Source organism: Rhinopithecus roxellana, chromosome 5, assembly GCF_007565055.1.
Source record: "Rhinopithecus roxellana isolate Shanxi Qingling chromosome 5, ASM756505v1, whole genome shotgun sequence".
In the NCBI taxonomy this organism is placed as follows: Eukaryota; Metazoa; Chordata; class Mammalia; order Primates; family Cercopithecidae; genus Rhinopithecus; species Rhinopithecus roxellana.
This window is the reverse complement of record NC_044553.1, coordinates 77,361,874-77,383,602: the sequence shown is the minus strand read 5'-3', so window position 1 is coordinate 77,383,602 and position 21,729 is coordinate 77,361,874. Positions and strand designations below refer to the sequence as shown.

Genomic DNA, 21,729 nt, shown 5'->3' with positions numbered 1-21,729 from the left:
ATCCTAAAAACCATTTATGTGTGTGTGACTATTATCGATAGGATTGCATTATTTATTTGGCTCTCACCTTGAATGTTATTGGTATATATTAAATGCTACTGAATTTTGTACATTTATTTTGTATGCTGAAACTTTACTGACTTTGTCAACTCTAGGAGCCTTTTGGCAATGTCTTTAGGGTTATTTCTAGGTATAGTATCATCATCAGTGAAGATTGATAATTTGACTTCTTTTCCCATATGGATACGTTTTATTTCTTTCTCTTGCCTGATTGTTCTGGCTAGGACTTCCAGTACTATGTTGAATAGGAGTGGTGAGTATGGGCATCCCTTTCCTAAGTGGAATGCTTCCAGCTTTTGCCTGTTTTCAGTATGAGGTTGGCTGTGGGTTTGTCGTAGATGGCTCTTATTATTTTGAGATATGTTCCTTCAAAGCCTAGTTTGTTGATGGTTTTTATCATGAAGAGATATTGGACTTTATTGAAAGCTTTCTCTGTGTCATTTGAGGAGATGATAATGGTTTTTAATTTTGTTTATGCGGTGAATTAATTTATTGGTTTGCCCAGACTGGAGTGCAGTGGTGCCATATCGGCTCACTGCAGCCTCTGCCTCCTGGATTCAAGCACTTCTCCTGCCTCAGCCTCCCGAGTAGGTGAGATTACAGGTGTACACCACCATGTCCGGCTAAGTTTTGTATTTTTAGTAGAGACAGAGTTTTGTCATGTTGGCCAGGTTGGTCTCGAACTCCTGACCTCAGGTGATCTGCCTGCCTTGGCCTTCCAAAGTGCTAGAATTACAGGCGTGAGCCACTGCACCCGGCCAATAACTATTTTCAGTTTGTGATGGCAACAAATCTTTGTCAAGAGAATTGTCTTATAAATGACCAGAGTGACACTTGCTGCCACCTTCTTGAGAATGCCTAGTCTCGAAGATGGATGCTCACTTTCTTTTACTTCCTTATCAATATCAGATAAACTAAGGGCAGAACCTTGTCCTAATAACTATTGGCTGACATTTGCTGTCACCAGTCCTGGTGGTCCATGCCAGGTTTAGATAACTTTTTAGGCTAAGGTCAGCTATCAGAAATCATTAGGATTTGTTACACCCGAAAAGCATTATGGGTAATACATGTGTAAATAAGATGCATTTGTTTGGCAAGCAGGACATCTGACTTTTGGCCTGATAATATTCCTTATTATTATTTATTGATATAAACTCTGTAACATAAAACTCATTTTAATTACAGTCATCCTTAGTGTACTGGGCATTGGTTCCAGGACCCACACCCTACACCCTGAATATACCAAAATCTGCACATGCTCATGTCAGCCCAGCAGAACCCATGTATACAAAAATTCGACCACCCATATATGCAGGTTTCACATCCCACAAATAACTATTTTCAATCCACATTTGGTTGAAAAATATTCATGTGTAAGTGGACCCATGCAGTTCAAACCTGTGTTGTTTAAGAAGCAATGGGTTTTTTTTGTTTTTTGTTTCTTTGAGATGGAATCTCTCTCTGTTGCCCAGACTGGAGTGCAGTAGTGGCATGATCTCGGCTCACTGCAACCTCTGCCTCCTAGGTTCAAGTGATTGTCCTGCCTCAGCCTCCTGAGTAGCTGGGATTACAGGTGCCCGCCACCATGCTCAGCTAATTTTTTTGTATTTTTAGTAGAGATGAGGTTTCACCATGTTGGCCAGGCTGGTTTTCAACTCCTGACCCCAAGTGATCTGCCCACTTCTGCCTCCCAAAGTGCTAGGATTATAGGCATGAGCAGTTGCTCCTGGCCAGCAACTGTTTTTTTAAGTATATAATCCAGTGGCTTTTAGTATATACATAATATTACTCTAGAAACATGACCTAATTGCAGACTATTTTGATCACCTTATATCTATTAAGCAGTCATTTGCTACTCCTTTCTCCCTCTCTGGACATTTCATATAAATGGAATCATATAATATGTTGCCTTTTGTGATTGGCTTATTTAATGTTTTCAAGATTCATCCATGTTGTATTATGAATCAACACTTCATTCGTTTTCATTGCTGAATAATGGTTCCATTATATGGACATTTCCATTTTTTACGGAAATGTGTTATGTAAACATATGAACATTTGTGTACAAGTTTTTCAGTTGAACACCTTTTTTTTTTTTTTTTTTTTTTTTTTGAGACGGAGTCTCGCTCTGTCGCCCAGGCTGGAGTGCAGTGGCGCGATCTACACTTAATGCAAGTTCTGCCTCCCGGGTTCACACCATTCTCCTGCCTCAGCCTCCTGTGTAGCTGAGACTACAGGCGCCTGCCACCGTGCCCGGCTAACTTTTGTATTTTTAGTAGAGATGGGGTTTCACCATGTTAGCCAGGATGGTCTCGATCTCCTGACCTCGTGATCCGCCTGTCTCGGCCTCCGAAAGTGTTGGGATTACAGGCGTGAGCCACCGCGCCCCGCAGTAAACACCTGTTTTTAATCTCTTAAGTATATATATACCTCAAAGGAGAATTGCTGGGTCATGTGGTAATGCTATGTTTAATTTTTTTTTTTTTTGAGGTGGAGTCTCGCTCTGTCACCAGGCTGGAGTGCAGCGGCGCGATCTTGGCTCACTGCAAGCTCTGCCTCCCGGGTTCACGCCATTCTCCTGCCTCAGCCTCCCCAGTAGCTGGGACTACAGGCGCCGCCAGCATGCCCGGCTAATTTTTTTTGTGTGTGTATTTTTAGTAGAGATAGGGTTTCACCGTGTTAGTCAGGGTGGTCTCGATCTCCTGACCTTGTGATCCGCCCGTCTCAGCCTCTCAAAGTGCTGGGATTACAGGCGTGAGCCACCGCGCCCGGCCCGCTCTGTTTAACTTTTTGAGGAACCACACGAATTATTTTTAGACCACAGGTTCCACTTCTGTGAAATACGGAGATTTACTCATTTAAAAAATATTAATTGAACACTTTCTACAGGCCAGGCACTGTACCAGACACCTGGGTATCCTTTCTTGGGGTTGGGAGGAGAAAGACAAATATTAAATGATTATATAGATAACTGTCTAATTAAAATTATGATAATTTCTATAAAGGAGATTTTAAGGTACCATGAGAATTGAGAGGGGATCTATATCCAAACGAATGTGGAAACTCAGAAAAGACTTCCTTGAGTAATACTTTATTGTAACTGAATGAAGTAATATAGTAATAGCGTCTAATATTTATTGAGTGCTTACTATCTGCCAGGCACTATTCTAGTCTCACGACCGTATTTTTGATATCTGTTTTACAGATTAGTAACCTGAGGAATGGAAAGTTCAAAGAATTTACCTTCAGTTCATAGCTAGTGAGTTGTGAGGCCGGCATTCAAACCTAGGCTCTCCCATCTTAGTATTCATCCCATTATAGTATTCTTGTCTTTCCAAGGGAGGCAGCCTTATGCAAAACCTCTGATGAAGGGTGGTACTTAAACTGTTTTGAAGGAAATACAAGAATACGAATGTGATAGAAGTGCACTGAAAGTGGCACAGGACAGGGTGGGATCTTGTGGAAGGAGAGAGTCCTGTGAAGCTCAGAAGAGGCAGATGAGGCCAGATTGTCTGATTCATTTAAAATATTTTTAATATTTTAGTGGGGTTGAGCTACATGCATGTTCTTCCTGTCTTTCTCAGTGGGAATTCTTTTTCTTGTAATACACTCAGGAGTATTTACCATAGAATTAAATGAACTTAAGCTTCAGGGTTCCTCACTACGTGGGCTCCTGTGAATTCTGGAAATTCTTGTGAATTATAGAGTGTTCAGAAGAGGCCAGGATGCAATCAATGAGCATTTCTGGTTAATTTCCAAGAGTTCTCAGAAGAAGAAGGCTCTTAAAATTATATGACCTTTAGGTGTCACAAAACCTGGATCCATTTCTTAACATTTCTGTCAACAATATCTGTCTCATTTCACATACTGATTTGGGTGGGGTGTCTGAAGGAAAGTGCTGAGAATTGCTGTCTTTTAAGGCATGATATCAGAGTCAAAAGACCCTGAAATGCGCCTAAACTTGGCTCTAGTTGGTAAGTCATTAGGCTATAATAAAAACTGGGTAAAAGTAGAATATTTAAAAAATAAGAACCATGGAAAAAAAATGTCTATGAAAATAAAACTATACAGACTTTGAAATTATTGTTTTGATCAGTACAATTACGTTTGTTGATAGGCCTGTGTGCATTTCAGTATTTATAGCTTAGGGCATAAACATGTTGTAGCTATTAGCATAAACAGCTTTTGAAACTACATTTTGTAAATGTGGAAATTACTCTTGACTGGAAACTTTCTAATCTATTTTTATTCTTGGTTTCAGGCGCCTGATCACAGATTCAAAAGTTAAATTAAAGTATCAGCATTTAATAACAAATAGCTTTGTAGAGGTAAGTGATTTGTTTTCCTTCTTGTAGGAAGGAATTCTGTTTATTAATAGAAATATTATTTAAAAAAATTATAATTTATTGACAGTAAGAAAACATCTTTACCATATTTTGAAGCATGCCAAAATACCTTTATTCTCAAAAGAGTATGACAGGCCGGGTGCGGTGGCTCACGCCTGTAATCCCAGCACTAAGGGAGGCCGAGGTGGGTGGATCATCTGAGATCAGGAGTTCAAGACCAGCCTGGCCAACATGGTGAAACCCCGTCTCCTCTAAAAATACAAAAATTAGCTGGGCGCAGTGGCACAAGCCTGTAATTCCAGCTACTTGGAAGGCTGAGGCAGGAGAATCACCTGAACCTCTTAGGCGGAGGTTGCAGTGAGCTGAGATCGTGCCACCGCACTCCAGCCCAGATGTCAGAGCGAGACTCCCTCTTAATAAAAAGTAAAATAAAATAAAAGAGTATGAGAAAGCAGTAAGTAGATCTCTCCATATATCTTGACCTTGGATAATAAAATCATTTTTAGTGTATTCTTTCTTTATTTTTCTTTACCATAGCAGAGAATTGTAGTAGATTACTAAATCGTGTCATGTTTGTAACCATGTTTGAGATTCTAACCCCGCTATTTCTCTGCTCGTTTTAGGTTTCATTACCAGTAAATCTTGTTAATAAAGAATGCTATACTTTATTGGACCATGCCTTTGCCCATTTGTTCTATGATTCCTTTTGTGCTACAGTGGCAGAGTTGAGTAGTTGCTACAGAGGCTGTTCTGGCCTGCAAAACCAAAATTCTTTACCCTCTTGGCTCTTTACAGAGGAGTTTACCAGATCCTGTATGACAACATCAGTGTAACTTGGTCTTCTAATTCTAAAAAGTAATTATTTCTGTTAGAGATTAAACCTGGAAACAGCCTATTTTAGAAATAATGTATTATTTGAAATGGTCAATGGACTTCTGAATTCTGGTGCAGAGTGTTTTGTTTCATAATAAAAATACTATAAAAGTTATATTTCCTTCTGAGGAACTAAATGCACTCTCTGCCTGTGGTTTAGGAACTGGGTTTTTTTCTTTTCTTACAAGAGCTTTTTATGGGAGAATTTGTATGTATATCCTTTAGCCTATCTTGAACTGTTCTGTAGCATCTAAGCACCTTCCTTGATAAGAGTCTATCTGATTTTCTTGTGTCTTTTGAAAATTGTCCTGAAATAGAACTATAAATAAATTAGTGCTTTTTAATGATCACATGCATAATATTTAATTAAAGTTTCAGTGGGATTAAAAGAACATAGAACAAGAGATAATTCATGTATTTTATAAAACCAAGTCTTCAAGGATCAGTCATCTTAAAAAAAAAACAAAAAACAACAAAAAAAACAGTACATCTGAAAGTGTTGCTATAGAAGACCACAGCAAGTTTTCATAAGCTTGTGTCATCATCCCCCATTTGCCCCTTGTACCAGAGAAGCAATATAAATAATTGCTTGATGTACTATTAAATCTTGCATCATGACCTAGTTTAATTTGCTGCCTTTTTTTGAGGCAGGGCCTCATTCTGACACCCAGGCTGGAGTGTAGCAGATGATCACAGCTGTCTGCAGCCTCTACCTTCTGGGCTCAAGTGATCCTCTTGCCTCGGCCTCCTGTGTAGTCGGGACTATAGGCACATACTACCATGACTGGCTAAAATCTTTTTTTTTTTTAAGGTAGAGACAATGTCTTGCTATGTTACCCGGGCTGGTCTTGAGTGCTTGACCTCAAACAGTCCTCCCGCCTTGGCCTCCCTAAGTTCTGGGATTATAGGTGTGAGCCACTGTGCCCAACCAGCTGTCATTTTTTATTTTCTAACTTGTATTTCAGTGCAATCGACTGTTAAAGTGGTGTCCTGCCCCAGATTGCCACCATGTTGTTAAAGTCCAATATCCTGATGCTAAACCTGTTCGCTGCAAATGTGGGCGCCAATTTTGGTAAGCAAGTAATTTCCTAAATTGAAATAGTGCACAAAGCGTTTTTATTTCTCCTGTTTATTCTTGGTAGTAAAATAGAAGAAAACAAATGTTTCCCTTAGGCAGGGAGATGTTTGATACTGGTTTAAAATAGTATATATCTCTTTGAGAATTGTATGAAAAGGTCACGTCTTAAAAAATTTTTCCTCTTTCCTTGATCTAACTTTTTTGAATTTTTTTTTTTATGGAGAAAATATACAACTTGAATCATATCTTCCTGTATGCTCCACTGTAACTTAAGGGAAGCAAAGTTGTAGATTTGGGACTATACGTTTTCCTTTACTCTGCCAAATTTTAACCTTACATATGCAAAGGAAATGTGCAGGTAAATTCGGCTGATGGTCTCCTTTTTAACTGAGAGTTTTCCTGTGGCCCTTCTTGCCCAGCTTTCTTAGTAACTTGGGCTTTTGGAGTTCTATAGTATACTCTTCAGCCTCTGAATTCTAGATTTGAAGTGCCAGGAAGTTTCCAATGCCACATATTAGGGGATGTCTTAATCAGTTCAGGCTCCTTTACGGGTGTTCTCGTTTTTTCCAAAGTGGATAGGCTGAAAATTTTTCAAATTTTTGACTTCTTATTTTGTTTTGATTAACAGTTTATCTCTAGGTCATTCATCTCTTCTTGCATTTTCTATAAACATTGAAGAGAAGCTAAGCTACATCTTCAACACTTTGCTTGGTAATTTCCTCAACCAGATACTCAGTTTCATATCTCTACCTTCCCCAAAACAATTCAGCCAACTTCTTTGCCACTTCATAGCAAGAATGGCCTTTCTTCTAGTTTCTAACAGCATGTTCCTCATGTTCATCTGAGACCTCATCATAATGGCCTTTAATGTCCATTATTTCTAACAACATTCTGTTCATGGCCATTTATTTAGGTTTTCTCTATGATTGAGGCATTCCCCACACTTCTGTCTTTCTGAATCCTTACCAGAATTACCCTTAACAGTTCAGTTCATTCACAGTGATCTAGGCTTTTTCTAGCTTGCATTTCCAAGCTCTTCCAGCCTCTACTTATTACCTAGTTTCAAATCAGCTTTCACATGTTTGGTTTTGTTACAACAGCACCCTCACTTCTTGGTACCATTTTCTGTCTTAATGTTCAGGCTGTTATAACAAAAGACCATAAACTGAGTGGCTTCTAAACAACATAAATTTATTTCTTACAGTTCTTAAGGGTGAGAAGTCCAAGATCAAGGTGCCAAAAGATTTGTTGTCTGGTGAGGGCCCACTTTTCTTGTTCATAGATGGTGCCTGCTTGCTGGGTCCTCATATGGTGGAAAGGACAAGGCAGCTCTCTGGGCCCTTTTTTTTTTTTTTTTAAAGGATGCCAATTCCATTCACCTCCTAAAGGCTCCACATCCTAATGCTCTCACATTGGTTATTAAGTTTTAACATATGCCGGGCGCGGTGGCTCAAGCCTGTAATCCCAGCACTTTGGGAGGCCGAGACGGGCGGATCACGAGGTCAGGAGATCGAGACCATCCTGGCTAACACGGTGAAACCCCGTCTCTACTAAAAATACAAAAAACTAGCCGGGCGTGGTGGCGGGCGCCTGTAGTCCCAGCTACTCGGGAGGCTGAGGCAGGAGAATGGCATAAACCCGGGAGGCGGAGCTTGCAGTGAGCTGAGATCCGGCCACTGCACTCCAGCCTGGGCGACAGAGCGAGACTCCGTCTGAAAAAAAAAAAAAAAAAAAAAAAAAAGTTTTAACATACACATTTTAGTGGGACACTAACATTTATATCCTGCTAGAAGTTTCAGATGATTTTCTGTTCCTTTGAGGGTCTTGAGGAGTAAGAAGCCCGTCAAGCCAAGGGGCTCTAGACCCAGCAAATAGATTTTTTGTTTTGTTTTGTTTTGAGAGAGGGTCTCACTCCATCACCCAGGCTGGAATATGTGGCACGATCTCGCACTGTAACCTTTGCTTCCCAGGTTCTAGCGATTCTTGTGCCCCCCGAGTAGCTGGGATTACAGGCGTGTGCCACCACGCCTGGCTTGCTTGCTTATTTATTTATTTATTTATTTATTTATTTATTTATTTATTTATTTTAGAGACAGCATTTCACCATGTTGCCCAGGCTGGTCTTGAACTCCTGGCCTCAAGTGATCCACCTGCCTTGGCCCTCCTTGAGTGCTGGGATTACTGGCAAGAAGCACCATGGCCAACCAAATTTTTGGGGGGATGGGGAGTAGATATTTTATTGGTATGCCATACCTTTCTTTTTTTCCTCCAAACATCTATAGAATTACACTTAACACATCATTAATAATAAATATTTCCAAAAAGAGCAGGTAAGCTCACAGAGATTGAATATGTGTAAAATACATACTGTTATGATAAAGATTAAATATGCATTGTTATTTTAGAGAAAAGGTGGATAATACCTACTTTCCAATGTATTTTTGGCATGACACATGTCAAAGTATAGAGAATACAACAGTGAATACCCTATGTAGCTACAATCCAGCTAAATCGAAATTAGTATTTTGTTTTTCTTCATTAAGAGATAAAACGTGACACATATATTTGAAGTTCCTTGGTTCCATGTTTCTTCCCATTCCCCATCTTTCTTTTCAGAAATAACCATGTATCTTAACCTGATTTAAATCAATAGTAGTTTGTTTCTCTCTTTAGCAAAGGATTTTTTGCCATTCGTAAATTACTTAATTAGCTAATCTGTCGTTTTATTATTTTTTTCTTAAGCATTTGTGTTTGTTAATTATCCTTCTTTTACAAATGTATATGTCATGAGCTTAGAAAACAAAAGTGAATTACCGATTAATACATGTTTAGTAAGTAGTTTTTTTTTTTTATACCTTGCCCAGTACCATTTCCCTCTACAGGGATGAGGTTCTTTTGTTTAAATAATGCAAAAATGTGACCTATTTGCTTCCTGTGTATTGTTTACTGTGCATTAGTACTAAATTCTATAAGTAACCTACAAAGTCAGCCTTTTATTCTTCATTTAGGGTGTTAAATAAAAGATTAAAAATACACTGATGAAGCATGGGTTGAAACTTCTCAATATAGTCTGAGGCATCTTAGCAACAATTATTATGAAATTGTCATCAAAGCGTGTCTTCATGCTTATAGTCATTCTTCATTTCACACATATTGAGTACCCACTATGTTTTAGTTCTAATACTAAATTCTAGGTAATTAACTGTAAAGCAGACATGGATTCTCTCCTTGTATTTGCCAGTCACTAGAAACTAGTGAGTGTGGAACTATAAGGCATGAAATGATTGGCTTATTTACTTACTATAGGTAGGCCTTAATTCTGTTAACTCTTTGTATCACTTAACAGCTTTAACTGTGGAGAAAATTGGCATGATCCTGTTAAATGTAAGGTGAGTTTGTCTGACATTTCCATTTTTAAATAATGTAATGACACACTTCTAAGACTTAGTGACTGAAAATCATAGCTGATGATTTTATCTATCTATTGGTAGTTTTTTTTTTTTTTTAACGCTTTTAATTTCGGATGATTATTGCATGTATTCAGAGGTGATTCCTTAGTATAAGTCAAGTCAGCTCCTGATTATTACTAGGATAACCATGGCTAAGGCACCTCTTTGTCAGGCTTTGTAATTAGGGGAATACACACCTTGTAGTTAGGCTTCTTTTCAAGCTCTAGGTTCCCCACTTAGCTTCTGCCAAAGAAAATCCTGCTTTGGTTGATTTTATATATACTGGACGTTATAGCTATGGGATTTCCCTGGCTTAAGAAGATGTGAGCCTAGTGATAATCTTACTCATTGGCTTTTACATTTAAGCTTGACTATAGTTAAGTGCTAAAGTAATTTGCTATTTTTTAAAGTCTTTTGTTGTATTCTAACAATTGTTGTTTTCAAACAGTGGTTAAAGAAATGGATTAAAAAGTGCGACGATGACAGTGAAACCTCCAATTGGATTGCAGCCAACACAAAGGTTAGTGTTTTCCTTCAGTAATTCTTGGTAATGAAAATGATAAGGGTTGGTGTTTTGGCATTAGCAAAAGCAATAAGGTGACCTACTTACAGGCTTCGTTTCATCTTTTTCTTCATTGAGTCTTTTTTTTTCTTTTCCAGAATGCTTGCCTGTTATTTCCTTTTTGTCTTTGAGTTTATTTTAGAGTATTGAGTACTGTACTACAGTATCCACAGTTCTCTGCCTTAGGTTTCTTCTACTGGAAAAAAAATAGTGTTCTATAGAGGAAAAAACTGATAATTTTTCAAGTGTGGGATTTGTGCTTGGCTGCCGTTTAGTATACGAATGTATTGGAGTTTACTCCGCCTAGCTTGGTTCTATTAGGCTGATTTACATTTTTGTTCCAAATTTTTTTCTTGAAGTATATTGCTCTTGATACTAGTTTCAAAATTCAGTCTCTTTATGACCGCAAGCCACTTTATTAACCCCAGACAAATGTCTTACAAGTGTTTAAGTCTTGAGTACCCTTCTCCTCAATCACTAATATAATGAGCAAGCATTTGAATGCCAGCCATGTACCCAGCTAGTCTTTCAATACAAAGTTGTATTATCCATCCTTTATGTAATTCAGTCCTATCCTGTCCACATAGTGAGTGACTTGGGTAATGAATGGTAGGGTGGTTCATGGGCTATTCATTTTTACTATTATTTTGTACATGTAAAGATGATGCTTTAAAGAATGCCGAGTTGTTTGATCCATAGTATATAAAGTTATCTTTGAACTGTTCACTCACTCATCACAGGACAATGAGAGTAAGAAGTGCGTAAACAGTGAAGGCCAACACAGGTTATCTGTGTGTGTTTAACTATACATCTTACATACTTACAGATAAAACATGAATATACATTTCTATCTCCTGGAAAGTAGTGAAACAGTGAATCTTGCCACATAAAACAAATGCCTAATTCTTTAAGGAATATATGGTAGAAGTATTTTTTTGTTCTCTCCAAAACCATCACGATAAGCATAACTCACGTCAATCAAAGAAAACCTTACTGTAAATATACTGTAATATCAGAAAGTGGTTACTTCTTTTGTTATTAAAAAAAATTCTTAACCAAGCATTCTTTTTTTGAAAATGGAAGATTTTCCCACAAGAAATGTTCCTTAAAGTTGCAGAATTCTTTAATATGCTCTGAAAAACTTATATTTAGAATAAGGCAATTATATTTTCACTAAATTGTTTAAATGCTCGCCTTTTTTCTACATTTAGAGAGATTCCTACTCGTAAGCCCCGAAGATGTTTAAAATAGGGAGTACAGGCTTGAATATGTTTGGCTTAGTTTAGATTATAGATTACCAAGGAAGAATGGCAATTTGTAAAGCAAATTTAGCTGCTCAGTATTTTTGAGAGAAAACCGAAGAGTTTTTCTCTTGAGGTTTTAGAAGCTTTTAAGATTATTAGCTCCCTAAACAGATTTGCATATTGTCAGTGATATCCTAACATTTTGGAAGTGTAATACTATTTGGTTAATTCTAACCAAGAAATTTAGAATGAAACATTTTATGCCTGAAATTTGCTTGTTTGGAAAAATGTAAAATTTCTTATGTGGGTGATTTCAAAAATTTGATTTGAAATATATAATTTTATAAAATGCTATATTGGCCTATTTTAAATTGCTATCGTTGATGGGCAGCATAGTCAATTCCGCAAAGAAGGCCAAATTGTGCAAATACTAATATAGTGGGTGATGTTCCCTCCTTGGGGGAGTTACAAACCTCAATCACAAATGCAAGAACAAAAAAACCATAGGCCTACAGAGAGGTAATTTTGGCTTACTAGCAACCAAGAATATGATATGAGGCCAGGTCAGTGGCTCACACCTGTAATCCCAACACTTTGGGAGGCCGAGGTGGGCAGATTGCTTGAGCCACCTCATCAAAAAATTCAAAAATTAGCCGAGCATGGTGGCATGTGCCTGTAGTCCCATTACTTGGGAGACTGAGGTGGGAGGATGACTTGAGCCCTTGAGGTCAAACCTGCAGTGAGCCGTGATTGCGCTGCTGCACTCCAGCCTGGGCAACAGTGAGGCCCTGTCTCAAAAAGAAAAAATGATTTGGACTTGGAAAAAAATAATCTAACATGATCTCTGTAGCATACTTGTTAAGGAGTACAATGAAAAGAATTTAAAATCTGGGTATTTGGCAGGAGAAACTTGGAAAATCCAGTAGTCACAAAATGAATTTACCAATCAAGGTCTGATTTCCTAGTTACCTGACATTGAAGTCAGATTGCTTGGATTTGGATCCTGACTTTACTTATGTGACCTTGGACTAGCTTCTTTATAATTTCTTTCTCCCTTAGTTTATTAATCTGACAAATGGAAATAGGAATAGCACCACTATAAGAAATTATTAGTTGATACATATAACACACTGACAACAGTGCATGGGATATGGGAATTACTCCATTATTTCTAGATGACACTAGAGAGTATAGTATATTTATATGAATAGAATGCTTTTATCTCCCATAATACTATTATTACTAAATACTTAAAATGTTTTGTCTCTCAACTCTGCTTAAAAAGAAATCCTAGGAAGGCTGAGGTGGGAAGATCACTTGACTCCAGAAGTTCAAGGCTTTAGTGAGCTATGATTGGGCCTCTGAATAGCCACTGCACTACAACCTGGGCAACGTAGTGAGACTCTAAGTTTAAAAAAACAAGTCCTTAAATTGTACGTCTTAAAAGCCAGTGGTAATAATGGTAACAGCTCACTTTAAATAGTGCTTAAGTGTTCAACACTGTTCTAAGTGCTTTATGTGTATTAACCACAATAAATAAGATGTTTAAAAACCACATCTAGAACTGGCTTTTCTTTAATGTTAGTAATGCAACCTAGTGTAGCATTGACACCAACTTTATAGTTTCTTTTCATAGGAATGTCCCAAATGCCATGTCACAATTGAGAAGGATGGTGGTTGTAATCACATGGTCTGTCGTAACCAGAATTGTAAAGCAGAGTTTTGCTGGGTGTGTCTTGGCCCGTGGGAACCACATGGATCTGCCTGGTAGGTTGGGGAAATTAAGGGAAGAATGTATTTACGTAGGTATGTGCCATGTATTATGAATAACATTTTTACCTCATAGATATCACCATCTAACTTGCAAGCTAAATAAATACATAGTATGTGATTAATGTTGTAAGTATATGCAGACATACACACACACACACACAAACATACTGCTTTCCTCATTTTATTGATGGCTTACTTGAACTAATAAAAGAATCTTGGGCCAGGCGCGGTGGCTCACACCTGTAATCCCAGCACTTTGGGAGGCCAAGGTAGGTGGATCACCTGAGGTCGGGAGTTCGAGACCAGCCTGACCAACATGGAGAAACCCCGTCTCTATTAAAAATACAAAATTAGCCAGGCGTGGTGGCACATGCCTGTAATCCCAGCTACTTGGGAGGCTGAGGCAGGAGAATCGCTTGAACTCAGGAGGTGGAGGTTGCGGTGAGCCAAGATCGCCCCATTGCACTCCAGCCTGGGCAACAAGAGCGAAACTCTGTCTCAAAAAAAAGAATCTTACGCAGCATATGAGCAGTTTTCTCACTGGTTAAGGGCATAAGCCTCCATTGGGTGACAGGCAAAAGTTTAAGCTCTGAAACTCTGTCTTAACTCTGTCATATTCTGAAGTATGTTTCCCATCCTCTCTAAATTCTATTCTTCATCTTCTCAATGAAGAAAATAATGCATATTTCATAAAATGTTTAAGGGATTAGATGTGTTAGTACATTTAAAGTCCTTAGCCAAGTGCATGGTATATAGTAAGCACTCAAGAAATAGCTGCTCCCGTAACTGGGGTATAGTAACCACTCCAGGGGAAGTGCAAGTCTTACTCATCTACGCTCTGAGCTGACCTCTCTGGGTATGTTTCCCACTTCCCACCATTCTGTATATCATGCAGTTTTAAATGACTCTGAAAAACTGTAATAGCAAAGCACATAGCACAGCATCTATTACCTGGTAGGTTGTCAACTGTTGGTTCTCTGTGGTTTATAAAAGAGCAGATAAAGTGAATAATCCTGGAAAATTAGAAATATTTGGCTTAAGTAACAGATGGCCTAAGAGAAAAGTTTATCTCTTTCTCAAAAAGTTGCTTTAGGAATTCAGACAAGAGTCAAAGGTTCTAGAAGGATAGTGTTTTCTAATAATGATAGGTGAGTTGATTTGAAATCGACTGCCTCAGGAGGTGGGGAATTTCCTGTCACTGGATAAAGAACGAATTTATTATACAGGATTCAAACACTAGATAGGGTTAGAACAGTTCCTTTCAGCCTGCTAATTCTGTCGTAGCAGTAGAACCCTGGGTGTTTTAACATCTCAGTTTCTCTGTTATAAAAGACAACGTTGGTGTTAGATAATCTGTAAATCCAGGTTAAAATTCTGGGATTTTTTTTTTTTTTCCTTTTCATTGATTTTTTTTTTTTCTTTATGAAATCCTCTTTATTTACTTGAAGGTACAACTGTAACCGCTATAATGAGGATGATGCAAAGGCAGCAAGAGATGCACAGGAGGTAAGTATATATATTACAGGGTAATAGTTGACTAAGAATGCACATTGTATATTCATATTCATTAGAGAATAATTTTTTTTTTTTTTTTTTTGAGACGGTGTCTAACTCTGTTGCCCAGGCTAGAGTGTAGTGGCGCGATCTCAGCTCACTGCAACCTCCGCCTCCTGGGTTCAAGTGATTCTCCTGCCTCAGCCTCCTGAGTAGCTGGGATTACAGGCACGTGCCACCACACCCTGCTAATTTTAGTAGTCAGGCTAGTCTCGAACTCCTGACCTCGTGATCCACTGGCCTCGGCCTCCCAAAGTGCTGAGATTGCAGACTTGAGCCACCGTGCCCGGCCGAGGGAATAATTGAGTAGAAGTTTTCAATTCTGAAAGACATTCCAGTAAATCTTGGATATTCCAGATATTCCAGTAAATATTGGATATCTATTTACATTTAGAAAGGGAATCTTATCCAAAATATTTATCAAGAACATTCTTACTTAGAGTAAGTTTATTTTCTTTTCATTAATGTAGTCACATAGTACATTTTAGCTTTTGGTAGAGTCTTGCTCAAAGATCCCTCCTACCCCAAGAAGAACAGTAGTGAACAGCATTTGTTAAATGACCCTGGTGCTATTCTATAGGCAATGTCTTCCTTAAGGTTTTTTTAAACCTTTTTGTTCATCAAGAAGCTCTGATGATTATCGGTGAGCTGATTTGGAATGGAGTGTCTCAGGAGCTGAGAAATTCCCTATTGCTAGATAGGGAAATGACCCACTATTATAGAAGGAATCCAAACACTAGGTGTGGATTAGATTCTAAAGCACTTTTCATTCCTTTCAGTCTGGTGATTTTATCATAATTGTAGAACCCTGGAATTTAATAGTTCCTACATTCGCCCATTCCATATTGAAATTCCCCAGTTGTCCCAGAAATACTCTTTTCAAATGGTTTTCGTAACCAGGATACGATCTAAAACATGGTTTGTTTTTTATTGTTTTACTTGTTAACATATCTTCAAAATGTATTTCTAATAAAAATATCATATATAGAAGTGAATATATATGTAACCTAGTCTGTCATATTGTTAGAAGTGAAAGTTTTGTCTCTCCCTTTTTAAAAAGACCAGGAAATTCAGCCGGGCTTGGTGGCTCACACCTGTAATCCCCACACTTTGGGAGGCCGAGGCAGGCGGATCACCTGAGGTCAGGAGTTCCAGACCAGCCTGGCCAACATGGTGAAACCCTGTCTCTACTAAAAATACAAAAATTAGCTGGGCATGGTGGCTTGCACTTGTAATCCCAGCTACTCAGGAGGCTGAGGCTAGAGAATCACTTGAACCCAGGAGGTGGAGGTTGCAGTGAGCCAAGATTTTGCCACTGTACTCCAGAGTGAGACTCTGTCACTAAATAAATAAATAAATAAATAATAAAATGACTGGGAAATTATATTTTGTAATTATAAATGATGTTTCACAGACCTTTACAGTGTTCGGGTCCATTTACAGGGGAAAAAATCCCTACAAATTCCAATATTGGTTTATATTATATTATGATATTATTTAAATATATATAAACAAAAAGCAGCTATAAACTCTTATGCTCTTGCACAACTCTACAGCCAAACCAAGAGAGCCACAAAATCAGTGAAACTGAAGTAAATGTTAATTTGGTAGATACTGTTGTTGTTGGGGTTTTAAAAATGTATTATTACTGTACTGTTAAATATCATGAGATAACTTATTCTCCCAATTTTCTTTTCTTTCTTAAATGATGTCCCTTAAGTCATATCCCACTTTCTATATATTTCTATATTTCCAACATTAATTTTTATGATGCATTACTTGATTTGCCCAGAATGTATTATGGATATATGTTCTTAACACCTTTTTTCCCTCCATTAACCTGATAAAGTTATCTAGACAGATATGCTGTTTATCAAGAAAGAAAATATATGTAGGTTATCCTTGACCTCACCTGGTCTTTATTTGGATGCCGGTAGAATCCCTTTCTGAGATCTATAGGGAGGGTGGGTTATGTGCATAGCTTTTGAGCCCAGAGTCTAATGTTTAGATTCTAGATACTAAAATGGATTATTTTTCTATTCACATCTGTTGGACTAAACTAGAATCTTCTGTAACTGTGGTAGTACAAGAAAAGATTTCCTATCACTCCATTGGTTGGTTGGTTGGTTGACTAACTGATTGGGAGCCACGCCTCCCTGAAAGGATCACACCATTGCATGCCTGTCTGGCCTCCTCATCTTTCCCTACTCCCAGGCTCTGGCCTAGCATTTACTGGGAGTTGTAGTCTGAACAATTACTAGAAGGTTGGCACATATTCAAAAGATCCTCCATGGTACCTTGACTGCCCTGCAAAAGATGTACCTGTGTTATGGAAAACTGTTGATTCATTATATTGCACCACAGTGCTGACAGTGGTGGATATATGAATCTCCTTGTCCTCTAGGGTCAGCGAACTTTTTCTGTGAAGAATCAGATGGTATATATTTTTAGCTTTGCATACTACATAATCTCTGTTGTGACTGCTCAACTCTGCCTCTGCCCTTGTAATGCTAAAGCAGCCATAGACTTAAATGAATAGGTATAACTGTTCCGAGTAAATTTTATTTACTGGCTGGGCATGATGGCTCAAACCTGTAATCTTAGTGCTTTGGGAGGCCAAGGCCAAGGATCACTTGAGGCCAGGAGTTCAAGACCAGCCTGAGCAACATATTGAGACCCCCTCATCTCTACAAAAAAAAAAGGGGGGGGGGGTTTAAATTAGCCATGCATGCTGGTGTGTGCCTCAGCTATTTAGGAGCTGAGGTGGGAGGATTGCTTGAGCTCAGGAGTTCCAGCCTGCAGTGAGCCATGATCAGGCCACCACTCTTCAGCCTGGATGACAGAGACCCTATATCAGAACAAAAAACAACAAAGAAAGCGAAAGTTTTGTTTACAAAGACAGGTGGCAGCTGGATTTGTCATGCAGGCCAGAGTTCACATACCCCTATTCTAAGCAGTCAAGTTTGTAGGCTTTTCCCTGCTCCCCAAACTGTTTTCAGGTCACTGATTGCATTTCTCATTCCAGATTCTGGCATTTGATTGGAGAATTTGTGTTGATCAGGCTCAGTGGCTCACGCCTGCAGTCCTAGCGCTTTGGGATGCTGAGGCGAGAGGATTGAGCGCGGGAGTTTGAGATCAGACTGGGCAACAACTGAGACCCTGTCTCTACAAAAAATTTATTAAAAATTAGCCAGGTGTGGTAGTACATGCTGGCTGAGGTGGGAGGATCACTTGAGCCTGGGAAGTTAAGACTTCAGTGTGCCATGGTTGTGCGACTGCACTCTAGCCTGAGCAACAGAGCAAGACCCTGTCTCCAAAAAAAAAAAAAAAAAAAAAATCTTATTAGTGGTGTATGGGTTTTCTTTTTTCATGTTGAATTTTAGTGAGAAGCAGTTTCAGAATTCTTAGATTAAATCAAGTCCCATAGCATCATACATGTCAATATGGTAAGAGAGGGTTTTCATTTCATTTGGGAAATTTGACAGGCTTGAAAATATTAGTACTTTAGGGGAATATAAAATGCCAAGCAGATTTTCCACATATTTTCAGATTGGCATAATTTTCCTGTTCATAAGCATTGGTTTGATACCTACCTGAAATACCTTGAAATAACATGGCTGTGGTTTTGTTTTGTTTTTTCCTTGAGGTGAGGGTCTCGCTCTGTAACTCAGCCTGGAGTGTGTTGGCATAATCATAGCTCACTGTAGCCTTAAACTACTGGGCCCAAGTGATCCTCCTGCTTCAGCCTCCCCATTAGCAGGAACTAGAGGCAACTTGAGGTGTGCACCACCCCCCCGCCAACTTGCGTTGGTTTTTTGAAGTGTTTTGTTGTTGTATAATGCTGGATCATGTGGTTAGCTAATTATGTGGCTCAGAATTAGTATATCTAAGCAAGGGACCAACCACAGGGCCAAGTAGTATCTGTTACGTAGGCTTTAAAACATGGGAGAGAAAGAGGAGGTAAGGATAAAGGAAAAGAACGTGTGTGTGTTAAGAACCCCTTTGATAGTGGTTGCATTTAGTAAGCATTTATTAATCGTTTTCTGCAAATCAGGTATTGGAAATACTTTACCTTTTTAAAAGTCTGTTCCCTCTAGAGATTTATGGTATAATGGTAGAGGCCTTATATGAATAATTTTTACAATGTAATAATACAAAATCTAAACTAGATACATTGTTACTTTGATAACAATATATTTTATGTACCTCTAAAGACAGACTCTTTTTACATAACTGTAATACCATTACAGTTGACTCTTGAACAATGCAGGGGTTAGGGACACTAATCCGTCCTACCCCCACAATGGAAAATCTACATACCACTTTTGATTTTCCCAAAACTTACCTGTTTTAATAGCCTACTGTTGACCAGAAGCCTTACCGGTAACAGTCAGTTAACACTGTTTTGTATGTTACATGTTTTTTTATACTGTGTGCTTTTTTTTTTTTTTTTTTTTTTTTGGAGCTGGAGCTTCACTCTTGTTACTCAGGCTGGAGTGCAGTGGCAGATCTCGGCTCACTGCAACCTCTACCTCCCGGGTTCAAGCGCTTCTCCTGCCTCAGCCTCCTGAGTAGCTGGGATTACAAGCATGCAGCACCACGCCTGGCTAATTCTTTTTATTTTTAGTAGAGACGGGGTTTCACCGTGTTGGTCAGGCTGGTCTCGAACTCCTGACCTCAGGTGATCCACCCTTCTTGGCCTCCCAGAGTGCTGGGTTTACAGGCATGAGCCACTGTGCCTGGCCTATACTGTGTTCTGAACAATGAAGTATGCTAGGAAAAACTTACTTTAAAATATTGTGAAGAAGAGAAAATGTTTACTTTTTATTAAGAAGAAGTGGATCAGCTGGGCCCGGTGGCTCACACCTGTAATCGGAACACTTTGGGAGGCTGAGTCGGGCAGATCGCGTCAGGTCGGCAGTTTGAGACCAGCCTGGCCAACATGGTGAAACCCTATCTCTACTAAAAATACAAAACTTAGCTGGGCGTGGTAGCAGGCGCCTGTAATACCAGCTACTCGGGAAGCTGAGGCAGGAGAATTGCTTGAATCCAGGAGGCGGAGGTTGCAGTGAACCGAGGTCGCGCCGTTGCACTCTAGCCTGGGCTACAGAGCAAGACTCCATCTCAAAAAAAAAAAATAAAGTGGATCATCATAAAGGTCTTCATGTTGAGTAGGCTGAGGAGGAAAATACAGGAGGGCTTGGTTTTGCTTTCTCAAGTGGCAGAGGTAGAGGAAGTTGAACGGGATTCAGGAGATGCAGGCACACTTGGTGTAACTTTAGAGAAAAACCTTATCTGTTTTGCATTTTCGTTTCTCTAAAAATGTTTCTGTATGGTAACAATCCTCCTTCCATTTGCTTTAGTTTCAATGCTGGTATAATAGAAGGGTCCATTCATAAAAGAAATTCAAAGCAGTCTTAAGTAATCAGAACCCTTCTGCCGAATGGTCTAATGTCAATTTATTTCCTGACACTGCTTCTTTAGCGTCTTCTTCCTCATTATCTGGCACTGGTTTGGAAGCAGCTCATCTCCATGAAGTGGTCTTTTAATTCCTCTGGTGTGGTGTCTGTTAGCTAACCCCTCACCTCCCACCTTTTTTTTTTTTTTTTTTTTTTTGCCATATCCACAGTCTCTTTCATGATTTCCTTGATGGGCTTTGTTGTAGATCCTGTGAAGTCATGGGCAACATCTGGACACAGTTTTCTCTACCAGGAGTTTATTGTTTCAGGCTTGATGATACCATGGTTTTTTCTATAACAACGATGACGTCTTCAATGGTGCACTCCTTCCAGACTTCCATGATGTTCTGTTGGGGTTCTCTTTGATAGCATTGACAGTCCTTTCCAGAGTACCATGTGCATCTTTACATTTGTTTACATTTCTCTCAACTGTGAATGGTACCTTATACAGTCTGTAAGAGTTTGTGTGCATAAGTTTTGATAGATCTCAACTTTTTATTAATAGATTTATGTATATTTTATGTTAGTAAATGATAAGATAGACTACATATGTTTTATGCATTCATGACAACTCTTTTTCTTAATTTTGGTTTGTCCGCAAGTGTTTTCAAATTGTTGCAAACCTCCAAAAAAAATTTCAATATATTTATTGAAAAAAATCCACATATAAGTGGACTCACAGTTTAATCCTGTATTGTTCAGTGGTCAACTGTTGGTTTTAAAGCAATACTCTGTTGGTATCAACTGTCTGTTGTTCAGATATCCCCAATTATCTTAAATTTTGCTTTTTTTTTTTTTCTTAGAGGCGAAGTCTCATTCTGTCACCAAGGCTGGAGTGCAGTGGCACGATTTTGGCTCATTGCAACCTCCACCTCCCGGGTTCTAGCAATTTTCTTGCCTCAACCTCCCAAGTAGCTGGGATTACAGGGACATACCACCACGCCCGGCTAATTTTTTGTATTTTAGTAGATACAGGGTTTCACCGTGTTGTTGCCCAGGCTGGCTCAAACTCCTGAGTTTAGGCAGTCCACCCGCCTCAGCCTCCCAAAGTGCTGGGATGACAACCTTGAGCCACCGCACCTGGCCTTTCTTAAATTTTCTTTTATAGTGGTTCAAATTGGGATCCACATAGGTCCACAGTTTGGATTTAATTGATATCTCTAGAGTCTCCTCTACCTGTTGTTCCTTCTCTTCCCCCCTCCTTGCTTTTTTTTCTTTGTTGAAGAAACTAGATCATGTTGTCCTGTAGAGTTTCCTACATTATGGATTTTGCTGGTTGCAACTGCATGGTGTCATTTAATAGGTTCTTCTATCCCTGTATTTTCTGCAAC

At 38.9% G+C, this 21,729-nt stretch overlaps 2 protein-coding genes across 3 annotated transcripts in view; both read left to right on the top strand.

Moving 5' to 3' along the window:
- The window catches only part of BBS4 (Bardet-Biedl syndrome 4), a 393,503-nt gene that overhangs the window by 285,288 nt on the left and 86,486 nt on the right, over positions 1–21,729 (top strand). The gene's annotated exons all lie outside the window — the stretch shown is intronic.
- Positions 1–21,729, top strand: part of ARIH1 (ariadne RBR E3 ubiquitin protein ligase 1) — a 110,251-nt gene that overhangs the window by 85,217 nt on the left and 3,305 nt on the right. The window contains 6 exon segments of the mRNA XM_010385300.2: positions 4,322–4,388; positions 6,245–6,351; positions 9,704–9,746; positions 10,255–10,326; positions 13,249–13,379; positions 14,834–14,891. Of these exon segments, the coding sequence (XP_010383602.2) occupies positions 4,322–4,388; positions 6,245–6,351; positions 9,704–9,746; positions 10,255–10,326; positions 13,249–13,379; positions 14,834–14,891 (478 nt within the window).